The 13,377-nt window shown below is 36.3% G+C and overlaps 1 protein-coding gene across 1 annotated transcript in view; it reads left to right on the forward strand.

Moving 5' to 3' along the window:
• Positions 1-13,377, forward strand: part of LRP2 (LDL receptor related protein 2) — a 114,804-nt gene that overhangs the window by 63,243 nt on the left and 38,184 nt on the right. Inside the window, exons 33-45 of the mRNA XM_053982835.1 lie at positions 1,371-1,514; positions 2,473-2,582; positions 3,473-3,650; positions 3,970-4,183; positions 4,643-4,882; positions 5,017-5,205; positions 6,204-7,124; positions 7,674-7,839; positions 8,318-8,476; positions 9,393-9,682; positions 10,989-11,192; positions 11,568-11,810; positions 12,403-12,528. Coding sequence (XP_053838810.1) covers positions 1,371-1,514; positions 2,473-2,582; positions 3,473-3,650; positions 3,970-4,183; positions 4,643-4,882; positions 5,017-5,205; positions 6,204-7,124; positions 7,674-7,839; positions 8,318-8,476; positions 9,393-9,682; positions 10,989-11,192; positions 11,568-11,810; positions 12,403-12,528 — 3,184 coding nt within the window. The remainder of the gene's footprint in view (positions 1-1,370; positions 1,515-2,472; positions 2,583-3,472; positions 3,651-3,969; positions 4,184-4,642; positions 4,883-5,016; positions 5,206-6,203; positions 7,125-7,673; positions 7,840-8,317; positions 8,477-9,392; positions 9,683-10,988; positions 11,193-11,567; positions 11,811-12,402; positions 12,529-13,377) is intronic.

Consider the following 13,377-nt stretch of genomic DNA (forward strand, 5'->3'; position numbering starts at 1 on the left):
TCAGCCCTGCTGTGCTGTAGTCCACTCTCTCTGCTCTCTTGACTTAGGAGTCAATTCTGCAAACACAGCCAGAGCACTTCTCCATGGGAGCAGTGCATTGGGCACAGTGACACTTAACATTAGAATGAATGTATGTACATTTAGTCTGAGCACTCAATGAACTAACATCATAGAGAAGCATCTTTTTCTTTAAATAGAAAATTATTGCAAATTCACAATAATTTCCAGGTAGCACATGTGAGGCTTATAGATTTAAAAATGTATTTAAAGTAATTTTTAATAGTTAATTAGAATTGTTTGACTAATTGCTTTTATTGCTGGTCACGAACTAAGAAACTGTATGTGTTCTATAAGGCTAACTTGTCAAAAAAACAAAAGATGAAAAAATTACATCATTTTTGTGAATGGACACTTCAAAAGGAAAAATTCTATGATAGTCAGTGAGACAGATGTGATAGGAAACTACTGATTCTGCAATATGTCTTCACTCTTGGAAACTTAAAACCAATTATTTTTGTCAAGAAAAGCAATAATTAGGTCTTGGAGAAGTATGATGGTAGATAGGATATTTCTGTAATTATGTTTTAACAGAATCCACACAAACTTGTTATGTTTCATCCACACAGGATTTTTGCTTTTTTCCCCCAACCTGCTTTCTTTACATTTTGCAGCTCTGAAGTAAATACAATTTTTAAAATAACTAATTTTAAAGTGTATTCTATGCCACTAATAAAGAAATCACAATTTGTTTAATTATTTGTTCTTTTAAAGTTAGAATGTTTAGTTCAATGAAGTATTTAAATAGACCTATTTAAGCAAACCTTTACCCGAGAAACTACTTAAGTACTTGGGAATCTGTTTCATCTTCCCAGCAGTCTGAAAAAATACTCTTTACAGATGTCAGCCAGCAGATACAGCTGACATATACAATAGTGTAAGAGGTCAAGGGCTGATACATCCATTACCAGCAAGTTAAATCCTGGCAAGTGGAATGGCAGGTGCCTTCGTAGGCCAAGTGTTAGGTGTTAGGTCTGCTTTAGGTGGGTCTTGACAAAGCCTGACAAATGTGTGTCTCTGGGCTGTGTCCCCCAGCTGTATCCCTGACCTGCAGGCCTCAGGCTTCTGTTGCTCCCAAACAGAGCTAAGACACCTGTGTCAGTCATGGATCACCCTCTGCAAAAAAGATATTTCTCTAGTTTCTGTGCTCCATTTTATTTTGCTGGTTCAGTCCTATCTCTGCCTTCTCCCTCCTAGAACTGCACTAGCATTAGAAAAGATTGCAGTATAAAAGAAGTGCTAGTGTAGTTGGAATAGAGGAGTGTTTTCTGCTCTTGACATTTTTTTAAACTTTTGTTATTTTTCTTTCCAAGGGTGAAATTCACAGAGTGAGGTCAGATGGAGCCAACAGGACAGTTTTTGCTCCAGCAGCTGTTATTGGTGCTCCTATTGGTCTGGCACTAGACTGGATATCTGCAAACCTGTATTACAGTAACCCAGGGACACAGTCAATTGAGGTAATTATTTAAGAGGGATGATTGGAAACTAAGAGCCTAGATTTTTCATTGCTACCTATAGAGGTTGAAATTAGTAATATTTATTTAAAGAAAAACTTAAATAAGATTTATTTTAAAGTGTAATCTGTGTGTAGAAAAATACTTTACAAACTTGAACAGAAACTTAAATTTAAGCATAGTCAAAAAGATTGAAAGCAGTGTATTCTGGACACTTTATTTTTGCATAGATCTATCCTGCAAACTTTATTTGTGTATAAATCTCTCTTTTTGTTTTCTCCTTACAACGCCTTAGGCTTCTAGTGTTTAACACACAATATCTATGATTATTAGAGTTACTGCTGTTACTATCCTTACTTCAAACAATGATCCCGATGCAATGCCTCTGATAGTAAAGGAATGCTGCCATTGAACGCAGTAAGATCCATTCCCAAATGCTTTGATAACATATCATGTAGCTTTCTAGAGACAAGCAGTCTCATGGTATGTGAAGGATAAAATTGTCATTCAATGTAGGGAAATGGAGGATAAGTAATATATAATACAGTAATGACTGTGAATAACCCCAGTCATTAGTGCTCTTGTTCCAAAATAGAAATGCCTACTATTAAATTAAAAGGCAGCTAATTTGAGCAAATGAAATGGGATACTTCCTAAATCAGAATTTCATCAACCCATTCAGTCCTTGAAGATATTATGGAAACTGAAAGATGAACTGTTTTTATACCTAGGATTCTTCCTTGCTGCCATAGGCAGGTTCTTAGCTGCAAGCAGCTCCTTCAAGGGTGCTTGTTAGAGAAGGGAGGTGGTTAGAGTACGGAACAATGTGCTTTTTCTTCGTGGTATTCGAGAATGTCTTCTGCAATTTCAACTCTGTGTTGGTTTAGGCTTCATTCCTGTATTTTGAAGATGTACTGTAAGTTCCATATTGCATGGTCTGATAAGTTCAATGTTTGCATAGGTCCTGAAGCTGAATGGTGACATAATGTACAGGAAAACACTGATTACCAATGATGGCACCTCTCTGGGAGCTGGCACACCAATTGGTTTGGCAGTTGATCCAGCAAGAGGGTAAATTTCCAAAACTGCTATTGTATTTACTCATGAGTGTATTCTCCATATTTTTCTTGTTTTTTAGGTTTTTCAGGTTTCATCCTGGATTTGACATGGTTTTGTTTGTTTCATATTTGTGCAGAATTTATTTACTCTTTTTAAGCTGTATAAGTGCATAGCTTCCTAAATTATAACATAGATGTTCATCCTCCTTAATTTACAATATGCTTGTATAGTACCATTTTTTAATTCAAAAAAATCTCAGAATATTATGATTGTGAAAAAATCCCTGAAAAATGGGAACCCAGAATAAAGAGTACTCCAAAGTCTTTCTGTAAAATATCTTGTGGTATCTGACTTGAGCCTAGTAGAAAGACCTATTACATGGAAAAAATGTCACATGTCAAAAAGCATAGCACTGAATATAATTTTGCCGCTTGCTCTCAAAAAGGGCAATTTGCCTTTTTTCTGTTTCGTCTATATTTTTTCTGATTCTGTAGTTTTAATTGATAATTGAAACCAAACTCACTCTGAAATGTTGCAGCCATCTGTGAAACAGAACTATTATTTTCCTCCTTTTATGTTATAGTCATAATACTCTAGTGCGTTTACCTGCTGATGATATTGTGGGACGAAATAGGTGAGGTTATGGACTTCTAAAAACTATTTAAGAGGCAGTCCTCTCTTTCAAGAGAAGCAGGTGTTTCTCTTTGTTGAGAGAACCTGCATTCTTCTCTTTCTCAAATAAGCTCTTTTTCATTGTGGTTTGATTCAACATGAGCTCTGTTCAGCATGTGCTGAAGTATTAGACTGACAGAGGAATCAGTTTTAAGCATATGCTCAATCAACTCTGGTCCACTGATTTCTCTTGCCAGTTTTGCTAACAGATCTGAAAATGTCTGTTATAGGAAGTTGTACTGGACAGACCAGGGAACTGACAGTGGAGTCCCAGCAAAGATTGCCAGTGCAAACATGGATGGCTCAGGCATACAAACCCTCTTCACTGGCAACCTGGACCATGTAGAATTCCTTACCATTGACATTAAGGAACAGAAGTTGTACTGGGCTGTTACAAGCACAGGAATGGTAGGTGATATTTTTTAAATAATTGCTTCTTTACCTGTCTCTGCATCTATGGTTCACATGAGTGATTCAGTTACTTCAGTTTTTTCTTATAAATGGGAGTTGCAGGACCAAGCGAAATCTGGATAGCTGTTGTTATTGAATACCATCAAAAGTACAAGATCAGAAATAATATACTGCCTGCCTTTTCTTCCTACCTTGTACCTAAAGATTTCATGCACAAAAGAGATTTTAGTATTATGCATTGCATTCTAGTTTTATATTATAACACTGAACTGTTGCTATAGGAAATATAATCTTAATCTTTAAAATTATTTCTTAGATTGAGAGAGGCAATATGGATGGTACAAATCGTGTGACTTTGGTGGTTCATCTTTCTCATCCCTGGGGAGTTGCTGTGTACGGTACCTTTCTGTACTATACTGATCGAGATTATGAAGTAATTGAACGAGTTGACAAGGCCACCGGTGCAAACAAAGTAGTACTGAGAGATAATGTCCCAAGACTGAAGAGCCTACGTGTGTATTACAGAGACAGTGAGTATTTGCTAGAGAGATGTTTCAGGATATTCAACTTGCAAAAACTCGAACTTTCCTTAGAGACAGAATGGTTGCTCTTTCAAAGGACATGCTTTGATTTGGTTTACAGGAAAAGTGTCAGAAGCATTTTGCCTGGTTTTGGTAAAGAGATGCTCCACCATCTAGTTAAGGCATGTATTGGCTCATGTAATTTTACTAAAGTCATGTTGACTAAGAAATTTTGTTACTTTAGCTTCAAATTTGTTTTATCTGATTGTTGGCCCCATTGATTTTAGATGACAAGAGACCAGTAAACCCATTGCTATCACATCTGTGCTAAAATGTATTCTGATTAGGATCTTTATTTTTGTCAGCTGATTGTTAATATTATACAAGTGTATGCATTTGGGTGTATATCCATGGGTGTTTGTGATGATACAATTGAGATTTTTGTTTTGCCATGTATGTCTTTTGCAGATTCTGCTGGTTCCACAAATGGCTGCAGTAATAATATTGGAGTTTGCCAGCAGCTTTGCCTGCCTGTACCTCGTGGATTATTCACCTGTGCCTGTGCTACTGGATTTCAGCTAAATCCTGATAACAGAACCTGTTCCCCATACAGTTCATTTGTAGTTGTTTCTATGCTCTCTGCAATTAAAGGATTTAGTTTAGAGACATCAGATCACTCTGAAGCCATGGTACCACTGGCAGGAAGAGGTATGTGAATATTGTAATAGGAAAAAATCTTGTCATGCCTAGTATTTTGGCATTTCTTTCTAGCATAGCACATACTTTAAATTATTTCGTTTATATTAAAAAATCATTAATTAATACTTTTCAAAATATTTCAGGACGAAATGCACTTCATGTGGATGTTCACATGCCTTCTGGTTTCATTTACTGGTGTGACTTTAGCAGCACAGTTTCTTCTCAGAATGCAATACGTAAAATTAAACCTGATGGTTCTTATTTTAGAAATGTTGTTACAAATGGAATAGGACGAAATGGGATCCGTGGCATTGCAATTGACTGGGTAGCAGGTAAGCACAGCCGAATTTAGGAGAATGTTATTGTTTACATATTATAAAATTTTTAGGCTAACATAAGCAGATTCTAATGGAACTATTTTGAATGGAAGCACTATGGTTCCAGCTTGTGCTTTAATGGACTGGTTTTAAAATAAGAGGAAGTAATGAATGGCTCTTATGTTTATGTATATATATATGAAAAGGTGAAAGTTTATCAGAGAAGATGTATAGAGCCTTTTCTCTACTGATGCTTTAATATTTTTCTTAGGCCTCTGTTCTTGTCTGTATGTTTGTACATAGCTGTGAACTACCATTGTGAAAACATGAGAAAAATGCAGAGAAACCAGAGAAGAATGCACAAAACCTGTGTTATGACATTGTAAATAAGAAAGGACTTTTTATGTACCCTGAGATTGCTGTGTACACATGTTATAAGTTATAATGAAAAGTTAAAAAAGCAGAGAAATTTTTATCTTTGAACTATAATTTCCACATGTGTACTTCCTGTTCCTATTTAAACATATTAGAGATTAATTAAAATATTAACTCTTCAGAAAGTATTAATCAACAATTGCCATTAATACTTTAGTTTTGTATATATATGTACTGTATATATGTTTTGCAAAAGTTCTTCAGTTGATTGATAGGCTTGTTGGGATGAGTTTTAGGATAATCATCTGCTGTAAACGCTCAATTTAGTTCCTGTATACAGTCTTGTGCCATAACATGGATTTCATAGTTGTGTGTTTTAAAAGGCAACTGTACTACTGATACCCATGGCCATCCATGAGAATTTAGAAATTAATTGTCTACTGTCAGTTTGGCTGTCTTCTTCCTAATTCATCAGATGGTAGGCAAATACCTTATGCTTCCAACTACTAACATATTTATGATGGCTATTCATTTTGTGGTTCAGTATTTTAGCAACTTATGTTTCTCAGGTATTTGTGCTAATATTAACTTTCTGTTTTGCTTTTCTGATTTGTTTTGTTTTGGTTTTTTGTATACAGGAAATCTTTACTTTACAAATGCCTTCCTGACAGAGACTTTTATAGAAGTTTTGCGTTTAAACACAACTTATCGCCGTGTGCTTCTGAAAACTACCATAGACATGCCAAGACATATAGTAGTTGACCCAAAAAACAGATATATCTTCTGGGCAGATTATGGGCAAAATCCAAAGATCGAACGTGCTTTCCTTGACTGCACCAACAGAACAGTTCTTGTGTCTGAGGGCATTGTCACACCTCGTGGGTTGGCCATAGATCACAGCAATGGCTACATTTACTGGGTGGACGATTCCTTAGATATGATTGCAAGAATTCAGCCTGATGGTGGTGATGTTGAAATTGTACGTTACGGCAGTCGCTATCCAACTCCCTATGGTATCACTATCTTCGGCAATTCCATGATCTGGGTGGATCGAAACCTGAAAAAAATCTTCCAAGCCAGCAAGCAGCCAGGCAATACTGATCAGCCAACAGTAATAAGAGATAATATTAATTGGCTGAGGGATGTTACAATTTACAACAATAATTTCCAGTCACGTTCTCCCCTTGATGTCAACAACAATCCTTGTCTGGACAACAATGGAGGTTGTTCTCATCTCTGTTTTGCCCTCCCTGACATTCAGACACCAAAATGTGGTTGTGCCTTTGGAACACTAGGCAGTGATGGCAAGAGATGTTCCATTTCAACAGATGATTACCTGATTTTTGCTCTTGAAAATGCCCTCAGAAGTATCCACCTAGATCCTGAAAACCACAGTCCTCCCTTCCGCACAGTCAGTGTGTTAAGAACTGCTGTGGCCCTGGATTTTGACAGCATAAACAACCGAATATATTTTACACAAAGTTATCCTTCAGGAACAGGAAGAATCAGTTATATTAGTATTTACTCAGGAATTAGCTCTCCAACTGTAGTTGCATCTGGTAAGTGCACTGAAATATGGTACAAAGTAATCAGATGTTAAAAATAATGACTTACAGCACCTACCGCTAGCTCAACACATATTTTTATGCTAAAGGTCAAGGTCGACCACTTAGTTAAGATATCTAATAAAATGCTCTTTTTTCTTTCTTTTTTTTTCCTTTTCTGAGATTCTTATTTCATCTTGATCCCAATGAAATGGAAATATAAAACTGGATAGATATTGCTTTGTATATAAAATTTTATAAATAAATTAAAATTATATATAATAAATTAATATAATGGAGTGAGGGAGGATTCATGCCACTTGAAGAATAGCAACCAGAACTTAAATCTATGTGAGGAAAGGTCTTTGAAACACTATTGTATACCCAGGCCTGCCTGATTCCCAAGTATTAATACTCTAGATTTTTAAATTGACAGATTTGCACTGGTACCAATGGCATTTCAAAGAAGTTTTTGGTGTAGCGAAATTATAGTAGATGAAAAGTGTTGAAGTATCTCAGGAAACCGTGCTGAGCGTGCCATGTGTTTGCTTGCATGTGCCTAAGACCTGGGGACTCCGGATGGCATAGCCTTTGACTGGATCAACAACAGAGTTTACTACAGTGACTACCTCAATCAGACCATCAGCTCGATGGCTGTGGATGGATCAAACCGCACAGTGATCGCCCGAGTGCCACGGCCGAGAGCCATTGTATTAGATCCCTGCAGAGGGTATGTGTTGCACTGTGATTTGACTGCAGGTGAAACTACAATTTAGACCTTGACAAAGACTGCCAGAGACTTCCTATAACCCTAACCCTTTTTCTGTTGTATTCCTTGAATGCTTCAGAAGAATTCTTGTTTCAGTATCAGAACATTTCCTGAGAGGACGGGGGCATTACTGTATGATACTGTGCTTTTAATTTCATTACCAGTTATACTGTGTTATAACTAAGAAAGTTAAGGAAGAGATTAACTGACTTTACTGGATTCACATACGAGCTGGAAAGAATTTTCTGAAGTTCGCTGCAGTGGACCCCTGTGATCCCTCTAGAAGACTCCCTTGTCAGTGTGAGCCAAAATAGAGGAAGAAGATCTTTTCCTGTAGTTTTGCAATGCACACTTCAGTGAGGGACACGAGGGTGGAAATACCACCAAAAGCAAAGTTTGTGAGTTTTGTTTTATGAAAATATAATTATGTTATTGACAGATATATGTACTGGACTGACTGGAGTTCAAATGCAAAGATTGAACGAGCTACACTTGGAGGAAACTTCAGAACACCCATTGTGAGCACAAACTTGGTATGGCCAAATGGACTTACCCTGGACTATGAAGAACAGCAGCTGTACTGGGCTGATGCAAATCTGTATGTATTGATAACATACTTGTTGGTTTACATTTAGTTAATATTTTAATAGCTCTATTTATTTTTCCTCATTTCTTAGCTGGTTTTCAGCATTTCAGTTGAATTTGGTACTTGACATTATAGAATGTTAGGAGTTAGTTAATAGCAATGCAATGTCAAGTTTTAATATTGAAACTGCTTTGCAATAAGCAGTTATATTCTGTCACAGTGTAGATTTTGTTCTCTGCTTTATGCACTTGCACCCGCTGTCAGTTTGTCTTACATGCAGTTCAGGACTTTCATAAGTGTCTTCTCCAGCAAATACAATCGCAGTACACATTTTACAGTATTCATTGCTTATGGTTAATGCCTGTCACCTGTGGAATTTGGCCTGATATTCTTGCTGTTGCCTACCAGACAGAGCTCTACCCTTGAATTTATGCCACAGAATTTCTTCTATCAGCAGGAAAGTTTTAAAAAAATGGTTTCATTTTCTAAGGATTCAAATTTACCCATGGTCTTGGAGAAACCACTGCAGCAATCAGACCTTTCCCCTCTGATTCCTTCAGCATAGAAGTTATTTTTCAGCCTTTTTTTTGTTGTATCAGAAGAGTGTTCTCTGTAGTGTAATAAATCCCATGGCCTGTGTCTATATGGAATCTTCTGGGAAGAAAGTGGCTGTTTGAATTTATCTGCATGCAGGAGGGCAAGGCACTTGTAATGGGATGTCTATTTCAAGAGGAATTCAGGATGTCAAATGGAACATACACTTTTCTGTTTCAAACTCTAGTTAATGGAGTTGGCTGCATAGCAGCACCTGAGATACTGGTGAGCACTACTGAAATGCTGGATATCAGTTGCCAGACTAATTAGGGCATGGTTTTATACATAAGTCTTTTGACTTCTTTAAGATGTAATAATTTCTATGTTATTGTAGGCAGAAGATTGAGAGATGCACTCTCACTGGTACAAATCGTGAGGTAATTGTTAGCACTGCTCTGCATCCATTTGCAATGACAGTGTTTGATCAGCACATATATTGGACAGACTGGAACACACGAAGCATTTATAGAGCCAATAAGTATGATGGTTCAGATCAGATTGTAATGATCATGAATCTTCCACAAAGACCAATGGATATTCATGTCTGGGCAAAAAGTAAGCAGCAGCAGTGTATGAACCCTTGCAACCAGTTCAATGGTGGCTGCAGTCACATCTGTGCACCAGGTAAGCTGTCATGCTTGATTGTGGGTATTCTCAGCTCAGTCAGAGAGAAAGAGAAAGGTTTTCTAACCAGGCAAGAGCCTGGGAAACAGTTGGGAAAGAATGTAAATAATTCTCTAATCTATCTTGTTATTCACATTGTTTATAGACATGTTCTGCTACTGTGCGTCATTCACTGCAAACCAACGGTGACACATGTTTTTACTCTAAGACCAATGAAATTAGCCTTCTCGATGTTCTCTATATATAGAGTGGTACATTTGAAATAAAGAGAGAGTTCATTTTCTTAGCCTTCTGATCTGGAGTTCTCTGTTCCCGTCCTGCTCAACAGCGTCACTTGATGACTGCAAACTATTACTCTTGCCTGTATTAGAGTTTAGACTATAACAATTCTAGTCACATGGGGACAGCTGAAATACTTTTTAGTGTTCACAAATTTTTAATATCTATTTTATTTATAAATACAATCAAAATAAGTGCCATTTAAGATCATGGTACTTCACCAACAAACCTAGGGGTTGTATCTGAGAATCCTCACAGGTGAAAATTATGGGTTTCTCTAACTTAAACCAAAGCATTTTTTTTCTGGGGTTTAAACTTTCCTTGGATGAGACATGAAGTGAGTGCTGCAGGATATGCTTACCTTAAGAGTATATGCTCTTACTGATCAGATGTTTCCTACAAGACATTCTAAAAATTTATGGTTGCTATTTATTTACATAAATGTTACAGAGCTGTTTAATGTGTTGTAGATTTTTGGAAGTTATGATCCTTGACTTTGAAAAAGTCATTCAGTGTCTGTTTTCATTTGTATCATCTTAAATACCATTAAAGATCTATCTTGCCTGAAAACAACTAAACTTCTCATTAATTTTGAGAAGAGCAGTTTGTCTATTGCAAGAAATTTTGAACACTTGTTTTCATTTTGAAGGATAAAGTTTCAGTGGATATAGCTGTGATATTTGAAAGCATCACATGTCATCTTGCTGCCACTAAAAAGGCATTTGGACAACAAGCAGTAGTAAGATACTCCAAATTCTGATCTCAGTTCCTCTAAGGAACTCTGAAATAACTTCTGTGGGTTTCAATGCATCTGCATATGCTTAACTGAGATAAAAGTCTGGCTAAGTCACCGTACTACTATCTAAGTAAATAGATCATATAGGAATTATGAAAATTTCTTTGCCTTTTCCAGTGTTACAACTGTGAACACTTTCATGGAAACCTATATAAAATATCAATGTTAATTTTCCTTTTTGTTGTGTCCTATTTTTATTTTTTTAAAACTAAATTTCAAACATAAATTTAGGTCCAGCTGGTGCAGAATGTCAGTGCCCCTCTGAAGGTCGCTGGTATTTAGCCAATAACAACAAGCACTGTATTGTGGATAATGGTACCAGGTGCGATACTGGTTTCTTCACATGCCTTAATGGACATTGTATCTCTGAGCGGTGGAAATGTGACAATGACAATGATTGTGGTGATGGCAGTGATGAGTTGGAAAGTGTGTGTGGTAAGCATTTAAAATAACTGCTTCAGAAAATATACTCTGTCTTGCCTGTTCTGTAGTCTCTGTCACTTTTATGGCTTTATGATCATGGATCTTATGGCTGTAGTTTAGAAACAATCCCTTGCCTGCTCACAGATTTGAGGTCTGAAAGACTAGTGGTTTGCTTTAGAGTCCAGAAGCACTGTAGTATTGATTTTTTGTCATGTATAGCCAATTTCTAATTTTTTTAATTTAAATATGTATTTTACTTTTCATGCAGTCCGTTTTGCAGCTGTGTTTGCCCTGGCAGGTAAAAATATTGTGATTTTATTTGTTACTTTGTCAGAGAACTTAAGATTATATTTTATCCACTTTTTTTTTCTTTTTTATTTTCTACAGCTTTCCATACTTGTCAGCCAACAGCTTTCACCTGTGGCAACGGGCGATGCGTACCCTATCATTACCGCTGTGATCACTACAATGACTGTGGAGATAACAGTGATGAGCTTGGCTGCTTGTTCCGAACCTGTGACTCCCACACAGAATTTACTTGCAATAATGGAAGGTGTATATCCCTTCAGTATGTCTGCAATGGAGTAAACAACTGTTATGACAATGGCACATCAGATGAGAGGAATTGTCGTAAGTTGAGCCTTGGTACCTAGTGCCTATTTATGTCTGACTCTCTAGATGAAGGAAGAGGGAAATGTGGTTTTATGTGAATAAATCTGATAAAATCAGCAAGAAGGACAAAGGTACTGTTTAGTGCTGTTTGAAGCAAATAGAGTTGCTAAATCATGTTCTGAAACACCCTAAGATATTACATAATAAATGTTGCTGTAAGTAGTCTGCCTTGAAGCAACAAGTTCTCCTGCAGTATGTAATGTTAATTCTTGTGAGTACTTCCATGCATTTCAAAAATATTATTTCAGATAACTTGGATTCAGGGCTTCTGTTTTTGCAGGATTAGCCTGGAATTTGACAATGGCCTTTTACTTTCTGTCATGCTATATTAATTATACTATATTTAGTAATCAGGAGTGTATATTGTGATCCCATAATGACACAGTTTAAAATTATATGCCTTATAAAAGTTATCAGTTATATTTGTTTTCTTTATGATGTAAACTGTGATTAGTTCAATATTGGCTACTTTCGCAGTTCATGAAAATAACAGCATAACAGTGTTTAAAACAACTCTAAAGCACTTTTGCTTTCTTCCTCCTCCTTAAAGCGGAGCGTACGTGCCAGTCTGGTTTTACAAAATGTCAAAGCACAAATATTTGCATTCCTCGAACGTACTTGTGTGATGGTGATAATGACTGTGGAGATATGAGTGATGAGAGTCCTACTCACTGTGGTAAGTTAAGAGAGTTAAAGGGCCTTTGTTACTTCTCTGATACCTCTGTAATTTATTCCAATGCTCTTTTCTTTTAATATAACCCCAACTGTTCTCAAAACATCTACTTTTGTAACACTGAAGTTAGATATGCATCATCCTATTATCTCATAATTATCTAAAGAATACTTTTATCTAATAAAAAAGATGGTACATTTTTGCAGAGTTTTAATATAGCATTTGAGGATTGTTCCTTTTGCTTATTTTGGTCTGTATTTTTTATTGTTTTACAAGGTGTGTGGCACTTAAGTATCATAGAGAGTTGTCTTTTTCCATAACTTTAACATTAGAATATTCTTCCTTCTAACTGAATGAATTTGTGTATGGTCTCAAATTTCTTTTAGCTCTTTCATGTGGTTATGCTTTAGCATATGATTCATTCTTTATTGTATCTTCCAGTTAGGATATAGAAGTGCCTGGTTTTGAATCAGCCTTAGTTACAAACCAGATTAACTTTGCTAGGACATTTTTATTAGGTAGAAGTTAGGTAGTGGTTTTCCTGTATGAAATACTATTAATCAATTTTTAAAACTTAATGGATATTTTCAGGTCATGATTTCGTTTTAGTATTGCCTGAGTAGATTATTTTTGCTTTCACTATTTTTTCTAAAGGTACATGCCTTGAACTAACTGCCACAGTTTTTCTAAAACATGAGTTCAATTTTTGTAGCCAAAATGTGGCCACTTCTATCTATGGACACCAATGTGTCAAGAATATGTGGCTATAGTGAGCCTTGTTCTGCTTGTCAAAGGTGTACTTTGTCCCTTCTACTGTTTATGTCCCTGATGAATTACATATATTGAAAAGTG

The sequence above is a fragment of the Vidua macroura genome, chromosome 7 (genome assembly GCF_024509145.1).
Source record: "Vidua macroura isolate BioBank_ID:100142 chromosome 7, ASM2450914v1, whole genome shotgun sequence".
Classification (NCBI taxonomy): domain Eukaryota; kingdom Metazoa; phylum Chordata; class Aves; order Passeriformes; family Viduidae; genus Vidua; species Vidua macroura.